At 42.3% G+C, this 18,809-nt stretch overlaps 1 protein-coding gene across 1 annotated transcript in view; it reads left to right on the top strand.

Annotated features, from left to right (window-relative positions):
* The window catches only part of LOC144774098 (extracellular calcium-sensing receptor-like), a 106,844-nt gene that overhangs the window by 35,014 nt on the left and 53,021 nt on the right, over positions 1 to 18,809 (top strand). Inside the window, exon 3 of the mRNA XM_078659124.1 lies at positions 6,189 to 6,416. Within this exon, the coding sequence (XP_078515250.1) occupies positions 6,189 to 6,416 (228 nt within the window). The remainder of the gene's footprint in view (positions 1 to 6,188; positions 6,417 to 18,809) is intronic.

Below are 18,809 nucleotides of genomic sequence, written 5' to 3'. Positions count from 1 at the left end.
GATCCCTTTCAAACCCTTGGTTTCTTGGATCGGGTCTAGTCTCTGGACAATACGAGTGCCACATACGATTTCTACGCTTAACTTTGTTTACAAAGTTACCTCCAATCAGAACGCGTCTTGCAATTCCGTGCGACCAATGGGGTGCACACGTTCAAATATTTTCGGCCAATGGGTGCGCGGCCTTTTCGCGAGACAGTTCTCACGCTTCGGCGTTCACCCCTCCTTCACAATTCCAGCCCCGCTACCCGCCCGCTGCTTCTACCATTCCCAGCGCGGCATGGAGTGACGTCAGAGACGCTTCGCGACTGACTCCCTCCCTTCACAAGGTAACGGAAACTTTCTTTCTTTCTAAAGTGCTAGTGCTTGGTTATTTTACAACAAATACACATTCGCCACAGTGCTCAAGTGTCTAGACAGAGAAAGAGTTATTTTACTGCAAGTAAACTACTTCCATTTACTTTTCACGTGCTGCGGGTAGATCTCTTCCGCCTACCCTTCACTCTAGCGTCAGTGAACCTGTTACTTCCCTAGACCCATCCACTTTTCCGGGATATATCCGAGTCTAAGGTTTCCCAGCGGACCCCTCTGCTTTCACCCAAGCTCCGATGAACCTGCTTCTCTTCCGATGTGACCCTTACCAGGTTACGCCACTATTGGAATTTTGCCAATGAACCTCGTTACTGACATTTATTCACACACGTATTCAGAAAAAACCCTAGTTAGTGCTTCCCGGTTGTACCTAACCTGCACCTAACTTTCCTTGAGCCTGCGACCTCAAGGCAAATGGATTCTATTCACCACTTTGCCATTCAATTACCCGGGGAGTTCTGACAACACCTAACGAGACGGTTTACAAACGCATGGATTAATACATATAACAATATAAGAACAAGAATAACAATTTCCAAACAATTCATAAATTTCAAAAGCAGCGTATTCTCAAGAGAATGATCAGGTCCCTCGGAACGGCCGCTCTTATAGCAGCATCAATATACTAGCAGCTACCGACTTGACTAGCCTAACTAGTCCTACCTAACCTTTAACTAGTCCCTAACCATACCTCTGCTACCAGAAAAACTGATAGAGCGCGCGAGGTCACCCAACCAATAATTTCGCCGCTTCCGGACCATATATTTCAATTCACCATATACATTGATCGGGTGACTTCACGGGCTGCTACCAATTTGTGTGAATTCCCTACTGTTATTCCTCAGCGTACCCGACTTACCATCCACCGACACGGGTACCTATGACTACAATGGATCAGGGAGCTAGCTGTAAAAGGAAAGGCAGCAAAATACCAACCCAAATAACATTCACAATCTTTTGTAAAATGACCACGGACAACTGGAAGTTTTAAAATCTTTATCTAAAGTTCGTTCTCATTAAGCATTAGATTTACAAGAATAAGACAATCAATAATCAAGATAATGAAAAGTACATAACTATAGAGAAATAGAGTCAGGGTAATCATTGAAATGCAAATATGAGATGCAATGGGAAATGCTATGCATTTAGGGCAAAAGTTCTTTGGACAGTTTAAGTAAGGACGTTCTAGACCATATCAGAAAATGACAAACTGCAATGCAAAATACGATTTCTAACAGGTAGGGTAACATGGGAACACGTTATGAAAATATGCAATGACTTTACGTTTCATATGGTTGCGGCAAAAGCATGGAAAAATTAACATATGCAAAGGGGTGTCTTTATTGAAGCAAAAGACAGAAAATAGAAAGGTGCAAGGTTTAAAGATTTCAGAGCAATATTTACCTAGACTGGTGTGGAAACCAAACCCTGGCCACAGGTCAGTTAAGGACAGGAAACCCTCAAGGAAGGATACCCCTCAATGGACAGCAGGTGCAGAATGGACACCCAGGACAGGACAGGAAACCCTCAGATTAGGAATCAGGACAGGACCCTCAAGACAGGACCCTCAGGACAGGACCAGCACCCGCAGTTCGGAAGCAACGCCTGCGCTCCACCCTCTCTGCAGCTATCGATCAAGACCCCGATTGGGTCAGCGAACTCCCAGCAAAGTGCTCCGCCAGCACTTTTAAGGTTCAGTAAAACCTTAGTCTATGGTCAATTTCGGACAGAGTACTCCGCAGTGCTCTGTATCTTCAGTCACCTATTGAGTGCGTTGGGTCAGTGACAGGTCAGCTAAACCAGACAAGTCGGACAATTTCCCTAGGTGAACCCAGGGTAGTTATACTGTTTGGGGACGGTGTACCACCCCCCAATGTTGCAAAGTGTCAGAATCCCTCAATTTGGATTGGTCCTAAGGTAGGATTTGGGTAACACACCAATCAGAACACACTATTTGGATGCCTACTTTGCATCTCTGGGTACCGCCTAGCGAGATTGGGGTTCTCATGAGAAAGTCCAGGGAAATACAATGACATTTTAACATTGTTTCAGAATAGGGACACATGACTCCGTCCTGCTGGGTTCGCAGGTCAGTTTCTCAGGAGCATCTTGCCCATCCCTGCCAGCTGGCTGAGTTCCACCAACCAAGGTTGCCATTTCCCCAGATGGACGGTCCTGCGCAGAAAGGACCTCCAAGATGGCTTTCGGCTCAGTCAGACCCCCATTTCCCGCGGTACATGAAAAGTAAGCGAGAACAAATTAATACATAGAAATAACGATATGAAAACACATCATTGGTTTTGTACTTTCAACTTATCACTATAAAAATATACTATGCAGTCTAAATGTTAGCTACATATATACCGGCACAAGAGCAACTGCACGAGCAGTACCACGTTATTACCAAAGCTATGTATTACGCATGCGCACCTATTCCCTCCAAACCTGCGAATATGTCAGGTCACGTGAGTATGACTGACGCATGCGCAGAAGCATTTTTCAAAGCGGCGGCCATTTTAAAGACTCGAATTAATCGTATTAGAAATACACATGTGCAAGCTTCATTTACCTCGTTCAAACATGAAATAAAAGTTAGTAAGACACAAATTATTAATTGATTATACATGAACGAGGTTCATGACAAAAGCACGTCGCGATGCGAAGCTTTGCTTCATCAGGTATGTATGTAGAAAATCGCATTTTTTTTGCGATTTCTTAAAATTCCTTAATTGCGATTAGCAAATTGTGAATCGCAATTAAGGAATACTTTCCCATTCATTTCTATGGGCCAGGAGGCCCATAGGAATGAATGGGAAGTTATTCTCAATTTGCGATTTGTAATTTGAGAATCGCAAATTAAGAATAATTTCAAGGGTGCAGGGGTGTCCAAAGGACACCCTGTTGCACCCCTGAAATTGGCATGGGTGCATTTGTGGTGCACATACATGCCCTTAGGGCATGTATGTGCTTCACAGTGCACTTTGAAAAAGTGCAAAAAATTCGCAAATTACCACCAACTTGAAGTTGGTGGTAATTTGTGATTCCTTAAGGCCAATTTGCATTTTTTAAATGCTTCTTACATTGCATTTAAGGAATCGCAAAATTTGCGATTCCTTAAATGCATTCGCAAAATAAGGAATCGCAAATTTTGCGATTCCTTATTTTGCACGCAGATTTGCTTAATACATACCATTTGGCCAAATTGCATTCGCAAACACCGAAATTCTGCGAATTTTGGCATTTGCGAATGCACTTTGGCTTGATACATATGGCCCTAAGTTACTTGCATGACAACCAGTAACCCAGACACCACAGTGCCTCCCTTTATAGCAGCGAGATCCCCATAAGGCAGGCAGGGATCTCTCGATCTGCTCAGATGGCTGAAGCCATGGTTTCATACCTAATCCGGCTGTGGGTCCGTCAGCAGGGACAAAATTACCCTGTAAATGAATCCTTCCCATGTTTAGCTACATCAAAGCATTACTCCTTGAACATTCAAATACATTTCTAAGTCTGTTTTTCTCCCCAGTAAGCTACTTACATAAATAGGTTGCTTTAGGTAATAAACCATTTTTCTTTTGTATTATGTTTTTTTATATAAATCTATGTTAAAGGCACAAGGGGAAACATCCTTTACAATGAAACTTTTACAACGCAGTGCTTTTACAACGCAGGTTTTACAACAAAAACCATTACAACGCATTGCGCTGGGGGGCGCTCTAGGATATTGAATAGATTTAATTAACTATTTAACACCTTCCCTAGTGTCCACAGGGACTGGAGTTGGAATAGTAAATTAAACTATTCACTATCCAGCACCCCAAAGCGCTATGCGCTGTAAAGGTTTGCGTTGTAATACTTGCGTTGTAACAGCATGCGTGGTAAAAGCATGCGTTGTAACGTCATACATCCGGCACAAGGGGGTACCCTTCATTTTTACATACACCAAAGAGTGTTTCTATCATCATAAAAAACATAGTAGAGTACCAGGAAATGTACCTTTTTACTTTCTTTCTGTTTAATATCATGGAGGCTGTCTTGTTGAGTGAATTTCCCACAATGCCATTATAATGCGAACTGGGTAGAGAGTTTAGTCACAACACACATTTGCTTCATTGCCTTGGTAGGTACAAGTGAATGTTTACTTTCAATCACCTCCTGTAACCAACTAAAATGTAGACTTTGTTAGTCATGTGTCCAAGTCAGTTTTTTTATTAGTTTGCTAATAGACTTGGAAGAGGGCCCAACAAGGATTCTCTCAGTGCACATCTTCCACTTCAAGGGTTTGTCTCAAGGGGAAACAAAAATCAAAATACTAGCCTCATACGATAATCTGTGAGATTTCATTTTAACTAAATACCTCTTTCTAGGCTGCAACACAGTGTGATAACAGCCCATTCTTAAACGCCTATCGGATTAAAGAAATGCTTTTCACAATAAATATGTCAGATCTATTGCCTTTGTCATAACTTTTCTCATTAAACTGATCCGGCCCATGGCTTTGATCATTATCTTGTCTTCATAACAAATCTGGTCTTTGCCTCTATTGAGCATAAGATTTTCCACAAGTCAAAAAGTGCAATGCAAGCCCTCTTGTTCAGCAGAAGCACACGTCTACCCAATCAAATGTTGTATTGAAGGGAAGCAACATGGGGGAGCAGCCTTAGCCCCCTCTCAATAGTACTTATGAAATGTCTTTACCTGCTGATCACATAAGATCTGCGACAGCAAGCTTTCAAGCCAGACGTAACTAGGTGGAACTGTGGATTTTCGGAATCAACCCCCAAATCTGGTTGCAGCTACGTATTTGGATTTAGACTGGTGTAAATCTGCATGTCTCAATACTCATTAAGAAGTAGAAAAATAGGTGTAAGCATGATAATAATAGACATTTAGGTGTAATTACAGAAGAAAGATATGAAGCAAGGTGCAATTAACCACAATCCCTATGTGTCAGAAATGTAATTCAGCAAGATGCATCCAGCATCCAATGCAACAAGAACCCTGGAAATTAAGGTACACTTTTTGCAGTAAAGTATTTCTATTTTTTATAAAGAGAGATTCCACCTCATTTATTTAAAAAAATAAAACAAAAATTCATGGTATGGCCCAGCCGGTATTATGTTATTATCAAAAGTGCACCTGACTAATCGCTTGTATTATCTTTAGAGAAAACTCCCATAAAAGTGATGGGGACCTTTAAATCTGTTGATCAGTTTCCACAGGTTAGCAGTCCCGAAGACTATCTATGAGGCCTAACGTCACAATGCGTGCCGTATGAAACAATGGGATGCACGGTAACTGACACAAGATCCTACTAGTCCTCCAGGCATGGTGCTCTTAGTCAGCATCACCCTTTGTAATGATGCCCAGGTGATTACTCCCTGGCAGCGCGTCTCTTTGTCAGTGGATATATATCTGCTAATGTATCTATCTATCTATCTATCGATCTATCTATCGATCTATCGATCTATCGATCTATCTATCTATTTATCTATCTATCTATCTATCTATCTATCTATCTATCTATCTATCTATGTATCTATCTATCTATCTATCGATCTATCGATCTATCTATCGATCTATCGATCTATCTATCTATCTATTTATCTATCTATCTATCTATCTATCTATCTATGTATCTATCTATCGATCTATCGATCTATCTATCTATCTATCTATCTTTGTATTTATCTAGTGTGTTTTATCTGTTCATTGATCATGAGATAAAAGTTAAGATAATATTTGTGGATATGGAAATATGATATTCTGGGTGTGCATGCGTAATGTTGCAGATGGAATTATTTTAACTTATACAGATTCTTCACTATATGAAAAATCAACCTTTTCAAACAGCTAGTGGGGAGAAATTGATCTTTGATGCCAACGGAGATGCTCCTGCTACCTATCTAATTCTAAATGTTCAGATATCCCCAGATGAAGAATTCCAGCTCATTAAAGTGGGTAAGCTGGACCCCAAAGCATCAGAAGGGAACAATGTCCATGTCAGCAAGGACACCATCCGCTGGAAAGATGGATCTTCAAAGGTGAGAGTAAAGTACAACGTGGACCATCAATATGTGATGCTATCAATATCTTAAACCAGTTTTATGAGCAGTGGAAGTCTTATTGGATGTGATATGTGATCCTTAATCAATACTTGTATGTTAGAAAGTGGAGTATTAGTTGGGGTGATAGTGGACCACCACAGGTAATAATGGCACTATTCTTGATAGGTCCAGTAAAGGTTTCAGTAAATCAAACCTATGCTCAACATGTGGTAGCTATGGCACAGAGCACACAGGCTGAACTTAAGAAATGTGTAAAGCATTTAAAAGTACCAAAACAGTTAAAATGTCAAATATACAGCCCAATAAAATTCTATCTCCAATTCATAAAAATAGAGAATATTTTAATGAACAAAATTAGACCACAAACCAGGGAACCAGAGATATGAATTTTTAAGTTTGATTTAAGTTTTCGAGCCAAAAACCACAAAGCACCAACCACTGGCCATTGCCCGCGCTAAGTTAAAAGTTAAGGATAAAATCAAATCACCTAATACAATGATCGCTTCCACACTTATTCAATATTCTAACCCCATGCTGCAGGGGCAACTATAAAATGTACATCTTTGTTTATTGTAAACAGTAATCGACGTCATGGACGGTGTATGAAAGAAGGAAGCGTGGGACGTAATTGACATTTGCAATAAACAATGACCTCTAATCCCCCAAGACCCTCCTTCCATTCAGATTGAGCCTCAATCAGAGACCCCTATTTTAACCTCAGACCAGTCTCACTCTGAGCTCTCGACAAAATCCTCCACTGAAGTCTTTTTAGAGAAAATGATGGTTGAAATGAGGTCCAGATTTGAGATCTCGGAGGGAAATCAAGGCAAGATACAGGTAGCCTGTGATCTCTTAGACACAAAACTAAATGCCCTTGGAGACAGAGTCACGGCAGTCGAGGCGGAGGTTGTCTCACTATGCAGGAGAGTGGATTCCAACCAAAAGGAAATAAGAAAGCTAAGAGAAACTGATAAAATCTTTGCAGATAAGCTGGAGACGCTAGAAAACCACTCCAGACGTAATAATCTGAGAGTCTTAAATGTTCCGGAAGGCAGAGAAAGTACGGACATCAAAAAATTCATTATCGCACTTCTAGAGGAGTATTTCCCTTGGTGCAAGGACCTAGGACTGGAGGAGGACATACAGCGGGTTCACAGAGACCCCTTTGGTAGAAGTAAGGAGAGGAAGAACCCGAGAAAAATTCTGATTAACTTTCGAACATACTCCATCAAGGAAAGACTACTAAGTGAAGCAATAAAAAGTGGTTCTCACAACAAAGACGATTGGTCCTTTCGGATCAGATCAGATATCTCCAAGGCTACCCAAGACAGGCAGTGGGAGCTGGGGCAGTTGATGCCGGAGCTGAAAGCTCTGGGCGCTTCAGTCCAGATGAAATTTCCTGCATCTCTACGGATAATGTGGAGAAACAAAATGCATAACATAAAAGACATCAAGGAAGCCGAAAATTTCTTAGAACAACTGCGAGATCAGATGAGGAACTAGTTGGCGCCTCATGTTTCTTTTCACGTTTGTCAAGCACGGAGCTCAAAGAGGGCTTTAGTAAGCCCAAAGAAGAAGAAAGGGAGGTTTCCCCAGGGGGGGGGGGACTCTTTTAATATACTTCGTTTTTATAGGTACACTATTGATTTAATGAAACAAAAAAATATAAAAAATATGCACGGGGTACGGGAGCAAACTAGGGAAAAAAAAGAAAAAATAGTCCTCAGCAGCAACAGAATGAACAGAAGGAGAACTCGGAGCGCCCAAAAGATGAAAACAAAAATAAAAAAACCCACATAAAATGAATAAAGATAATACCCAAGTTAAAATTATTTCCTGGAACGTCAATGGACTAAGAATCAAGAGTAGAAGAAGGAGAATACTAGAATACTTAAAAACGGTAGACAGCGAGATAATAATACTTCAGGAAACTCACTTATTAAAAAAAGAGTGGGAAGACATCGTGAAAAAACTTCACTGGGTCGATTCATATGTCTGCACCAACCAGGAGTGTGTTATTAAAGGCATTGCCATCCTTTTTAAAAAATCTCTGAATGTCAAAGTGGAAGCTTTTGAAGCGGACCCAAAGGGGAGATGGGCCCTGGCTAAAGTAAGGATTCGAAATAACGCCCTAACAGTGGTGGGGTATTACGGCCCTAACTCGGATGATCCAGCCCCCCTACAATCACTATATTCTCATTTACTCTTGGTCCCTGCTCCAATAGTTTTAGGGGGTGACTTTAATATAATCCTTGACCCAAAAACAGACCGACTCCCCATAAGAAGACAAACAACTTTGCCGAAAATTAGAGACTGGCTGGGGGTTTATAAAAGAGATTTGAGGTTAGTTGATATATGGAAATTAAAAGGGGACAATCAGAACAACTTTACTTTTAAAAACAAAAAACTTGGAGTACAATCAAGAATTGACTTTTTTCTTGTGGACCATAGTCTGATTGAAAAAACAGTCAATGTAGAACACATCCCCGCCCATCTCTCAGATCACTCAGCAGTCCAGATCACCATGAAACTAGAGCCGAATAATGACATCTTTAGATGGACTCTGGACCGCACAATTCTCTTAGATCCCCAGATTATTGACCAGTTAAAATCACGAACTAACACTTTCTTTGAGGAAAATAAAGAAGGTACCTCTGCACAGATCACTTGGGATGCGTATAAAGCTGTATTAAGAGGCTATATTCGTAACTTGGCGGTGCACAAATCAAAAGGCCTAAAACAATCGATTTCAATCTTGGAAGATAAGATAAAAAATCTGGATATACAAATAGATGCAGCTACATCTTCCGCTCTTAAAGAACATCTAGAGGCGATCAGAATGAACCAAAGAGAAAATCTAGCTGAAATTTTAGAAAATAAAGTGAGAGAAAAATGGGAAGCAAGCAAACTAGCTCATTACGAATATGGAGAAGGATGTGGCAAACTTCTTGCCTGGAAAACGAAGACAGAACAAACTAGGAATAAAGTCGTTTGTGTCGACCCTAGAAACATTGTAGAGAATGGGTCCGATGATATAGTAATAAAACAAGAATTCTTCTCCTTTTTTTCTGATCTATACAATGAAGATTGCCATCCTAACTTGGAAGAAATAGATCACTTCCTAGACCCCCTAAATCTCTCCAGTTTAACGCCTGAATTGAGAAAGGAACTAAATGCGGAAATCTCAACTCAGGAAGTGGAGGAAGTATTAAAAAACCTTAAGAATGGTAAAGCAGCTGGGCCAGACGCCCTTCCCAATGAATTTTACTCAAAATTAAGAGAGGTCTTGATTCCACCTATAACTTCACTGCTGAATAAAATATTTGTAGATAAAGCTAATCTTCCCGATTCTTGGAATGAAGCCATAATTACCATCCTTTTAAAACAGGGCAAAAATCCAAGAAAATGTGAGTCATATCGTCCTATCTCGATCCTTAATTGCGACTATAAAATCTTCACGCAGATTATGGCGAAGAGACTGTGAAAAATAGCAGGGCTCTTAATAAACAACGATCAGAAGGGTTTCATTCCGGGAAGACAACTACAGGATTTAACGCAGGAGTTGTTTGCCACCATAGATATTGCTTCCAATGAGAAAACCCCTCTATCGATAATTACCATCGACGCCGCAAAAGCGTTCGACAGAGTTAACTGGGTATACCTAAACAGAGTTTTGGAAAGGTTTAATTTAGGGGGAAACATACTAAACGCGGTCTCTAAAATATATACTTCTCCGAGAGCCCAAATCCTAATAAATGGCAGTCTGACCCCAAACATCCAGATAAAGAGAGGAACTAGGCAGGGATGCCCCCTTTCGCCTCTCCTGTTTAATTTCTTTATAGAACCGATGGCGGAACGTCTTAGATCAGACCCCTTAATCTCTCCTTTTACTTTTCAAGACTGGTCTAAAAAAATCGCGCTTTACGCAGATGATCTTATGATCTTTACAGATAACCTTAGGGGGACACTAACTACAGCTGAGGAGTCACTGACCAGGTTCGGGAGTATCTCTGGCTATCAAGTCAATCAAGACAAGACTGAAACCATGACCTGGAACGACAACTTTATTAGCCCCCATAACAAAGATAAAATCAGATATCTTGGTATAGACCTAGTCAAAGACTTAGACAAAGTCACCCATATAAATCTCCAAAGAATAGACAAGGACGTTAAAAGATTATTGAAAGTTTGGGGGGGTCTCCCTTTGTCGTTTCAAGGCAAATCGAACTTAATTAAAATGTCAATCCTGCCAAAATTTACTTTCATCTTTGGTGCTATCCCCTTTGAATTTAATAAAATAAATCTAAAAAAAATCCAGAGCGAGATCACAAGCTTTATATGGTCTTCAAAAAATCCTAGAATTGCCTGGAACAAGTTAAGAAGGAAAAAAATCCAGGGGGGCATTGCAAGCCCTGATCTCTATGATTATTGTAGAGCTTTCCAATTTAAATCTAATAGAAAGCTCCTATGTGCTTTTAATTGCTACCCTTTGTATTTCCAGACTATGACCGGTAAAACCAGCCACTTTCTATATAAATTCGGACACCCGAAGTTCTTTAAAAAAATTAAACTAAAGATGCTGAAATCCGCGGCCAAATTGTGGTTTAGCATAAGATGCACTCTAAACATTCCCTATTATAGCGACCTGGCCCCCATCTGGGATTCTCCTGGCACCCCTGAGTGCCTTAAAGACAAACTAGCTCTCCCTATAAAAGCAGCTGGTCTAACCACGTGGGGTCAACTGATGTCTGGAAACAACCTTTTGGAGTGGAATACCCTATCCTCCAAGACTTTGGGCACACTTTCTAAATTCAAGTTCTATCAACTCTCAGGTTGGTCGAAATCATTAAAAGAATCTAGATCTGGGAACCCTTCCCTGGAAAGTGAAATGCAGAAAACAGACACTATTCATAAAGAAATCGCACTTTGGTATTGGGCCTTGATTCTGGGAGGAGAGGAAGATTTCAGGATTCCGGAGAGAGTATGGGGGAAAGATCTGCCGACGCCGGAGTTGAACAACCAATGGCAAGTATCTATGAGTAAATGCTGGACAATCTTGTCTTCAGCTGCCTTAAAGAGAAACCATCTTTTCACCTCTCATAGAGCCTACTGGACCCCTAAAAAGTTATCGAAGTTTGCTGGGTCAACGGTGAAGGCCTGCCCCAAATGTGGGCTGGAAAGAGCCGACGATCTACACATGTTTCGGCAGTGCCCCCTTCTCGACGGCTTCTGGAATGATGTGGGTAAGACTTTGGATGGGGTGTTAGGAAGACATCTAAATGTAAGTACCGACTTAATTATCTTTGGGGTAAGGAGCTCAAATGCACCTGATAAGCTTTCTACTCTCCAGGAAAATCTCCTTTTTTTATTAATTTTGCTTGCAAGGAGAGAAATTTGTATAAATTGGGTAAGCTCTGCTCCTCCAACTCATAGTGATTGGTTGACCTCCATACTAAGAATCTATAGACTTGATAAAAGAAAGGCCCCCAGAAAAAAACTCAAGTTCTGGGAAATCTGGGAAAATTACCAGCAAGGTGCAAATTAAATAATGGAGGTATCCAAGATGTAAAACTGGCTGTGTGATTGGTACGACAAACGTTTACATAAGTCCAATGATTATGTGTAAGCAATGGAAACGCAGGAGAAGGCCTGCATGAGTAGCCATAATGGCTAGCTCCACCCCCCGTACTCAATCCTTCTACAAAGTATTGGAAACAAGGGGACCCTCCTCTCTCTTAATTGACGCTCCAGGGGAACTGTCCAGTTACACACACCCTATGTTAGGACAGTGAAGGGTAAGATTCAATGAGAGAAAGGGGCCCCGACAACTCCTTACTTCAAATATTGCACTTATGAGGACGAAAATAAATAAATAAATAAATAAAAAAATAAATAAACAATGATTGATACTAGAAGAAGGATGAGTGCACAACATGGAATTTAAAGACATATGATTATCATGATATTAGAAGACGTTTGCAATAAACAAAGATTGATACTAGAAGGAGGAGGGGGGCACAACATGGAATTTAAAGACATGCGATTATGACATTAGAAGCCCTGATGATGCTCATGTAGGACGAAACACGTTGGTTGGATAAATTGGATAATGTACCTTTGTGTTTGATAATTGGATTGAATAATACATTTGGAATTGGCTTTCCAATTAAACAAGACTCAGAGAATGGATGATATATGAGTGCACTGCTTGGAACGCTATCATTATTTTGATGAATCACAAGCTCCTTTTGTATAGCTTGTAGTTATTGTTGGTGGCCCAAAGACGGTGGGACCAGATAAAGTATAGCATGATCAGAACTTTGAGAATAAGTATCTAGTAGAGACACCTGCACACACTTTGCTTGCCACACTCACTGCCAGTTTTTGTATTATTGGTTATTATCTGTGTTTCTTCCTGCCTATCTATCTCAGGCCCAGCTCTCCTGTGCAGCTGCACCGCTCAACTTCCTCCCCATTTTCCTGAGTGCTTTTTCCTGCTATCCTTGTTTTTCACGGCTTCCCTTGTTTTTCACGGCTTCCCTTGTTTTTCACTGCTTCTTCTTGTTTTTTCCTCATTTGCCTCTTTTCCTGAGTACTTTCTCTAGCTTCTGCCTAATTTTTCCTGCTTTCTCCTTTTTCTCCCCCATTTCCCTGAGTGCTTTTTCCTGTTTTTCCCATGTTTTTCACGGCTTCTCTTTGTTTTTTTGCTCATTTTCTGCACTCGCCCATTTTCCCACCTTCTACCTAGCCCTGCCAAACTCCTCCCAGCAGCCCTCCTCCCTCTCGGATGTACTTACTCGAGGCTGCCATGCGACCCCATTGAGAAAGTCCCAGGCACAACTCTCCTGTGTGGCTGCACTGCTGTGCTTCCTCTCTGGTTTTCTAAGCGCCTTCTCTTGCTTTGGGAGTGTTTGTTTTTTTACTGCTTTCTCCTTCCTTTGCCCCTGTTTTTCCGAGTGCTTTCTCCTGCTGTTGCTACATTTTTTACTGCTTTTTACTTCCTTCCCCCTTTTTTCTGAATGCTTTCTCCTGTTTTTAACTTGTATTGTATTGCTTTCTGCCCCCCCCACATTCTTCTAAGTGCTTTCTCCTGCTTCTGCCTCATTTTCACTGCTTTCTCCATGAAGCAGCTAGCAACTCTAGCACCTTTATACCCTCTCGGGTGATTTACTTATCTTTATAAATCCTGATTGATTGATTGAGTGTTTAAGTCTCCCTGTGCTTGTGTGCATTTCCACACTCCTGTTTGTACCTCTCCCATGACTAATCTTTTGGCCTGATTACAACTGGGTTAGTGTTTTCTGACCCCTACATAAACTGATGTGTGCTCAAGGGTTGAACATACAAGGTTGGGGAATTTACTGCATCCAGTAATCACCAGGTATGTTAAATATCTCACTCTATTAAAATTTAGCAAATCAAACTTGCCTGAACTTTAAAATTGTATGGTAGTTACCATACCATGTGGATTTTAGTAGAGAAGCCCCAAAATCCATGTTTTCCCCCAGGAACTCGTAATAGGTGCTATGACTTTCACCCAATACATAACCTGCCCCAATGTTACATTATTTATCTCAGATGATTAAAAGCACCTGGATTCTGACAAAGTCACAATTAGGCCTTTGTTCTTCTGTTTCTATTTCCTGAGGCTGTGTCTCCCTGTGATAATATTTATGTTAGGATCTCATACTATACAAGTTGTTCTTCCCATTTTGCAATCCAGGTAAGTGTCTCAGTGCCCCACTGTGTCTTCTTATAGGATGTACGTGTCCACTTCCCCAGTCACAGTGTTTATGTCTCTATCTCAGGGTCTGCATCTTAGTGTCCTTATCTCCCTATGCAAGTGTCTAGTTCTAGAGGTCCCAATTCATGCAGCTCCATTGAAAATGAGCGAGGCTTCCTTAAAAAATGAGAAATGGTACATATGACCAAGGACACAGGTTGACTGTGATTGTGTTCACCATCCTCCAAAATACCTTTGCTCTGTATCTTTCTCTGCTGAATTCATCTACAATAATGGTGTATTATCTCTTCTGCAGAGATGTGCTTGGGAATAGCAGGGTTACTTGGGACACCTAGTGATGGGCGACTCATTCCATACTGGCTGCAATTCCTGGGAGCGGTGAGCTTTGCAGGCTCCAGGGAAAGCGCTCTTTAGAGTGTAAACTTACCGCTGCCCACCCTCTTTTCCAAAGCTACCTGGGCCAGGATGTCAGAGGCCACTGGTCACAGCCTCTCTTGTGCAAGGTCTGTGGCCAGTGAGTCCCTTGGCCCTAAACTGGGGAAGCCTGGCAACAGGCGGTGCTGAAAACATGAGACTCAAAGGTGTTTAGATGCTGATTGGGTCAGAGCGAGAACCCTTGGTCAAAATTCCCCTAAAATTAAGAATCAGTATAGGGCTATAAGGTCTTGGAGCTGGGATACCTTACAGTAGTTGCATCTCCTAATCTCTGGGTTTCTCCCATAGGCCAACTTCTATGCGTTTCATATCTTGAGTATGGTCTGCTCTACTCTGGTTTTCCGCTTTGCACATATTTCGACAGTATGACATTTTTAAAGAAATTAAAAGAGACTTTCTTTTTTTAAGTGGGCATTTCCATGAACAGTGTGGGTCTCTTAAACTTAGGACATTCACAGAAACTTACAGAGCCTCTAGATCTTTACAAAGGCCTTGCTTCGGAATCCTAGTGAGAAGCACCTATTTGTCGCAGCCTTCGATTTGGGTAACAATGAACATCAAATACCTGTTAATGCCAGAGACCATGTTGGGGTGAAGGTGCTAGAGGCCTTTTATGTAGAGTTGCGTTGGTAGACTTTGCATCAGACCACCACGCATGACAGTATGACTGCCCAGGTGGGGCTCACCATGTCAACTGAAAGGCTTTAGAATGGTTGTTTTGTAGCATAAAGTAAGTCATAAATCTTTAGAACTCTAATTTCATAGCCAGCTCACCCTGGGGAAACCACTATTCCTATTTAAAACATCTTCAATGTCCTGAACAAAAGAAGTTACACATTTAACATATCTAAACTTGTCAATGGAAATAAGAACAAGCATTGGCATAGCCAATAGGTCTCATATTTAAGACGTTATAAGTGTTTAGCCAGAGCTCTTGGCTTTGCAAATGTCTTTAAACTATGTTGTGGGGCAGTGTGGCTGCTGTGTAGAATGTTGAATAGTTATAATAAAGTGTTATAGGCATTTTTGTTAGCGTATATATAACCAAGAATACATTATGTACAACTGAACGGCCCTATTAAAAAAAGAATTAGCAAATAAAATGTCTTCTAGTTTTTTTGTCCTTGTAATGCTGGCAATTACTTCCTGTCTGTTCTAATGGAATAAACAATGGGATGGTGGAGGTTGGGAAATAGTGCCTGAATTACAACTCGCACAGTGGACGAACACTAGGGGAGAATCAACAGATGCCAGATTCAGAGGGAAGACTGAAGAGGTGCTGAGGTGATGCTCAGGTGATGCTGTGTGATACTCAGGTGGTGCTGAGTAAAGCTGAGGTGTGTACTGCTGTGGAAGTGATTCTCAGGTGATGCTGTATGATACTTAAGTGGTGCTGAGGGATGTTAAGGTGGTGGTGTGCTAGTGCAGAGGTGATGCTGAATGACACTTGAGTGGTAGTGATTGATGCTGTGGTGTTGAGACATGCTGAGGTGGTAGTACCGCAATGATGCTCAGGCGGTGCAGAGTTGGTGCTCAAGTGGTGCTGAGTCATGCTGAGCTGGTACTGTGCTGAGGTGATGCAGCGCGAATGCTTAGATTGTGCTTCACTGATGCTGAAGTGGTGCTGCATTCGTGCTATATTGCTAAGGAGGTGGGGCTATGCTGGGGTGGTGCACTGACGCAGAGGTGGTGCTGTGTTGATGCTGAGATGGTGATGTGCTGATGTTGAGGTGGTACTGCACTGGCGCTGAAGTGTTACTGTGCTGGCGCTGAGATGGAGCTGCACTACCGGTGGTGCACTGATGAGGATGTGGTGCTGTGCTGATGCTGAGATGGTGCTGTGCTCACACTGTGGTGGTACTCAGGTGGTGCTGAGTCATGCTGAGGTGTTGATGTTGCACTGGTGCTCAGGTGGTGCTGAGCTGGTGCTCAGGTGATGCTGAGTGATGCCAAGTTGGTGCTGTGCTGAGGTGGTGCTATGCTGATGCTGATATGGTGCTGCACTGATGCTGAGGTGATGCTGTGTTGATGGTTAAGTGGTTCTGTGTTGGTGTTGGATTGCTCCTGAGGTTGGGTTGAGCTGGTGCACATATAGTGCTGAGGTGGGGCTGTGGTGGGGTGGTGCACTGTTGCAGAGGTGGTGCTGTGCTGATGATGTGGTGCTGCACTGGTGCTCAGGTGGTGCTGTGCTGTTGCTCAGTTGGTGCTGCTATGGTGGTGTTGCTGCACTGATGCAGAGGTGGTGCTATGCTTATGCTGACATGGTGCTGTGCTGATGCAGAGGTGGGGCTGAGGTGGTGCTGTGCTGATGCTGAGGTTGTGATGCACTGATGTGCTGGTGCTGAGGTGGTGGTGCATTGGTGCAGAGTGATATGGAGGAGGTGCTGAGGTGGTGGTTTGCTTGTTCAGCGGTGGCACTCAGATGGTGCTGAGTAACACTTAGGTGATGCTTAGACGATGGTGAGTGATGCTTTTGTGGTGCTCAGTTGGTGCTGAGTGATACCGAGGTGATGCTGAGATGATGGTGAGTGATGCTTTGGTGGTGCTCAGGTGGTGCTTAGTGATACTGGGGTGATGCTGAGATGATGGTGAGTGATGCTTTGGTGGTGCTCAGGTGATGCTGAGGTGATACTGTACTGGTGCTGCATTGGAACAGTGTCCAGGAAAGTGTGTCTGCAAGAGTGGATGCTCTGCATGATGGACAGATGGATGGATGGATGAGTGGTTGGATAGATTGATAGAAGGAAGGATGAAAATTGCATGTGAATAAATGAATGATGTTTGTGTGAATGTGTACATGGATGGGTAGATGAGTGAATGGCAGAGTCTGTCTAGAAGGATGGATGAATGCATGCAGGACCAGACGAACGCCCTGGATGATGGAAACCGTTATTTTAATGGATAGATGTACATATGTAAAATTGATGCATGGATGAATAGATGGTAGAATGAGTGAAAGTAGATGGCTAGGTGCTCTAGTCAGTGCTTATTCTATTTTTTTTAAAAATAGGTGCTTTGGCCAACGTCACAACATTGCTTAATAGCTACTGGTGAGTTTATCTGATTCAGGTGTTGGGTTTTGTTGCCCAGAAGATCACCTCCTAGAACTTCATGGGGGCTTGGATCCGGACTCATATTCAGGCTGTAGACTGAAGCAGGGAGCAGCACTGCGGGCAGGCTGTCGCCATTTTCTGGCAGCACAACAAGGTAGGCGAGACGACACGTTTCTTGATGTGCAAAGCTAGCGGTGTACAGTGTGAGTGCACCTGAGATGATCAGAAAAGTTTCAGTTTGAGTTGGTGGTGGGCATAAGGGACAGGAAGCAGAGGCACTCAAGGCACTTTGGCTAGGGGCTGGGCAGGGGCAGCAATGTGGTAAGAAGTGAAAAGAATCCTGGCCCCCCAAAGTAAGGGGTGCTGATGCCCACTGGCAATCACCAGCAGAAATGAAGTAATGGCACTGGCAACCACCAGGACAAATGCAGTATTGGTACCGGCAAACGCCAGCATAAATGCAGTACTGGTACCGGCAACCACCAGCACAAATGCAGTACTGCTACCGGCAACCACCAGCACAAATGCAGTACTGGTACCAACAACCACCAGCACAAATGCAGTACTGTCACCGGCAACCACCAGCACAAATGCAGTACTGGCAACCACCAGAACAAATGCAGTACTGGTACCGACAACCACCAGCACAAATGCAGTACTGGTACTGGCAACCACCAGAACAAATGCAGTACTGGTATTGGCAACCACCAGAACAAATGCAGTACTGGTACCGACAACCACCAGCACAAATGTAGTAGTGGTACCGGCAACCACCAGCATAAATGCAGTACTGGTACCGGCAACCACCAGCACAAATGCAGTACTTGCCCCAATGAATTGACAGATCACACTCACAAGTGACAGTCTCTGACCAACTAAATTCCAAGACTTCCTGCTGAGACTTTAAGACTTTAAGAGAAGAAATAGGAAGGGTGGTAAAAAAAATTGTTGAATATTAAAATGTCCCACTGGACAACAGTTTTACGATAAAGCAACAATTTATTGTGACTGGCAAAATCCTGTAACACATAATTAATCCATTCATACAACAGCACCCACAATCCATGATAGGGGAGGTTGCATTTTTTAAATTATTTTGAATCAATAAAATACTACTTATAATTAAGCATGGGCGAA

This window comes from Lissotriton helveticus, chromosome 8, assembly GCF_964261635.1.
Source record: "Lissotriton helveticus chromosome 8, aLisHel1.1, whole genome shotgun sequence".
In the NCBI taxonomy this organism is placed as follows: Eukaryota; Metazoa; Chordata; class Amphibia; order Caudata; family Salamandridae; genus Lissotriton; species Lissotriton helveticus.
Note: the sequence above shows the minus strand (reverse complement) of the source record. Positions and strands in the feature narration are given on the sequence as shown.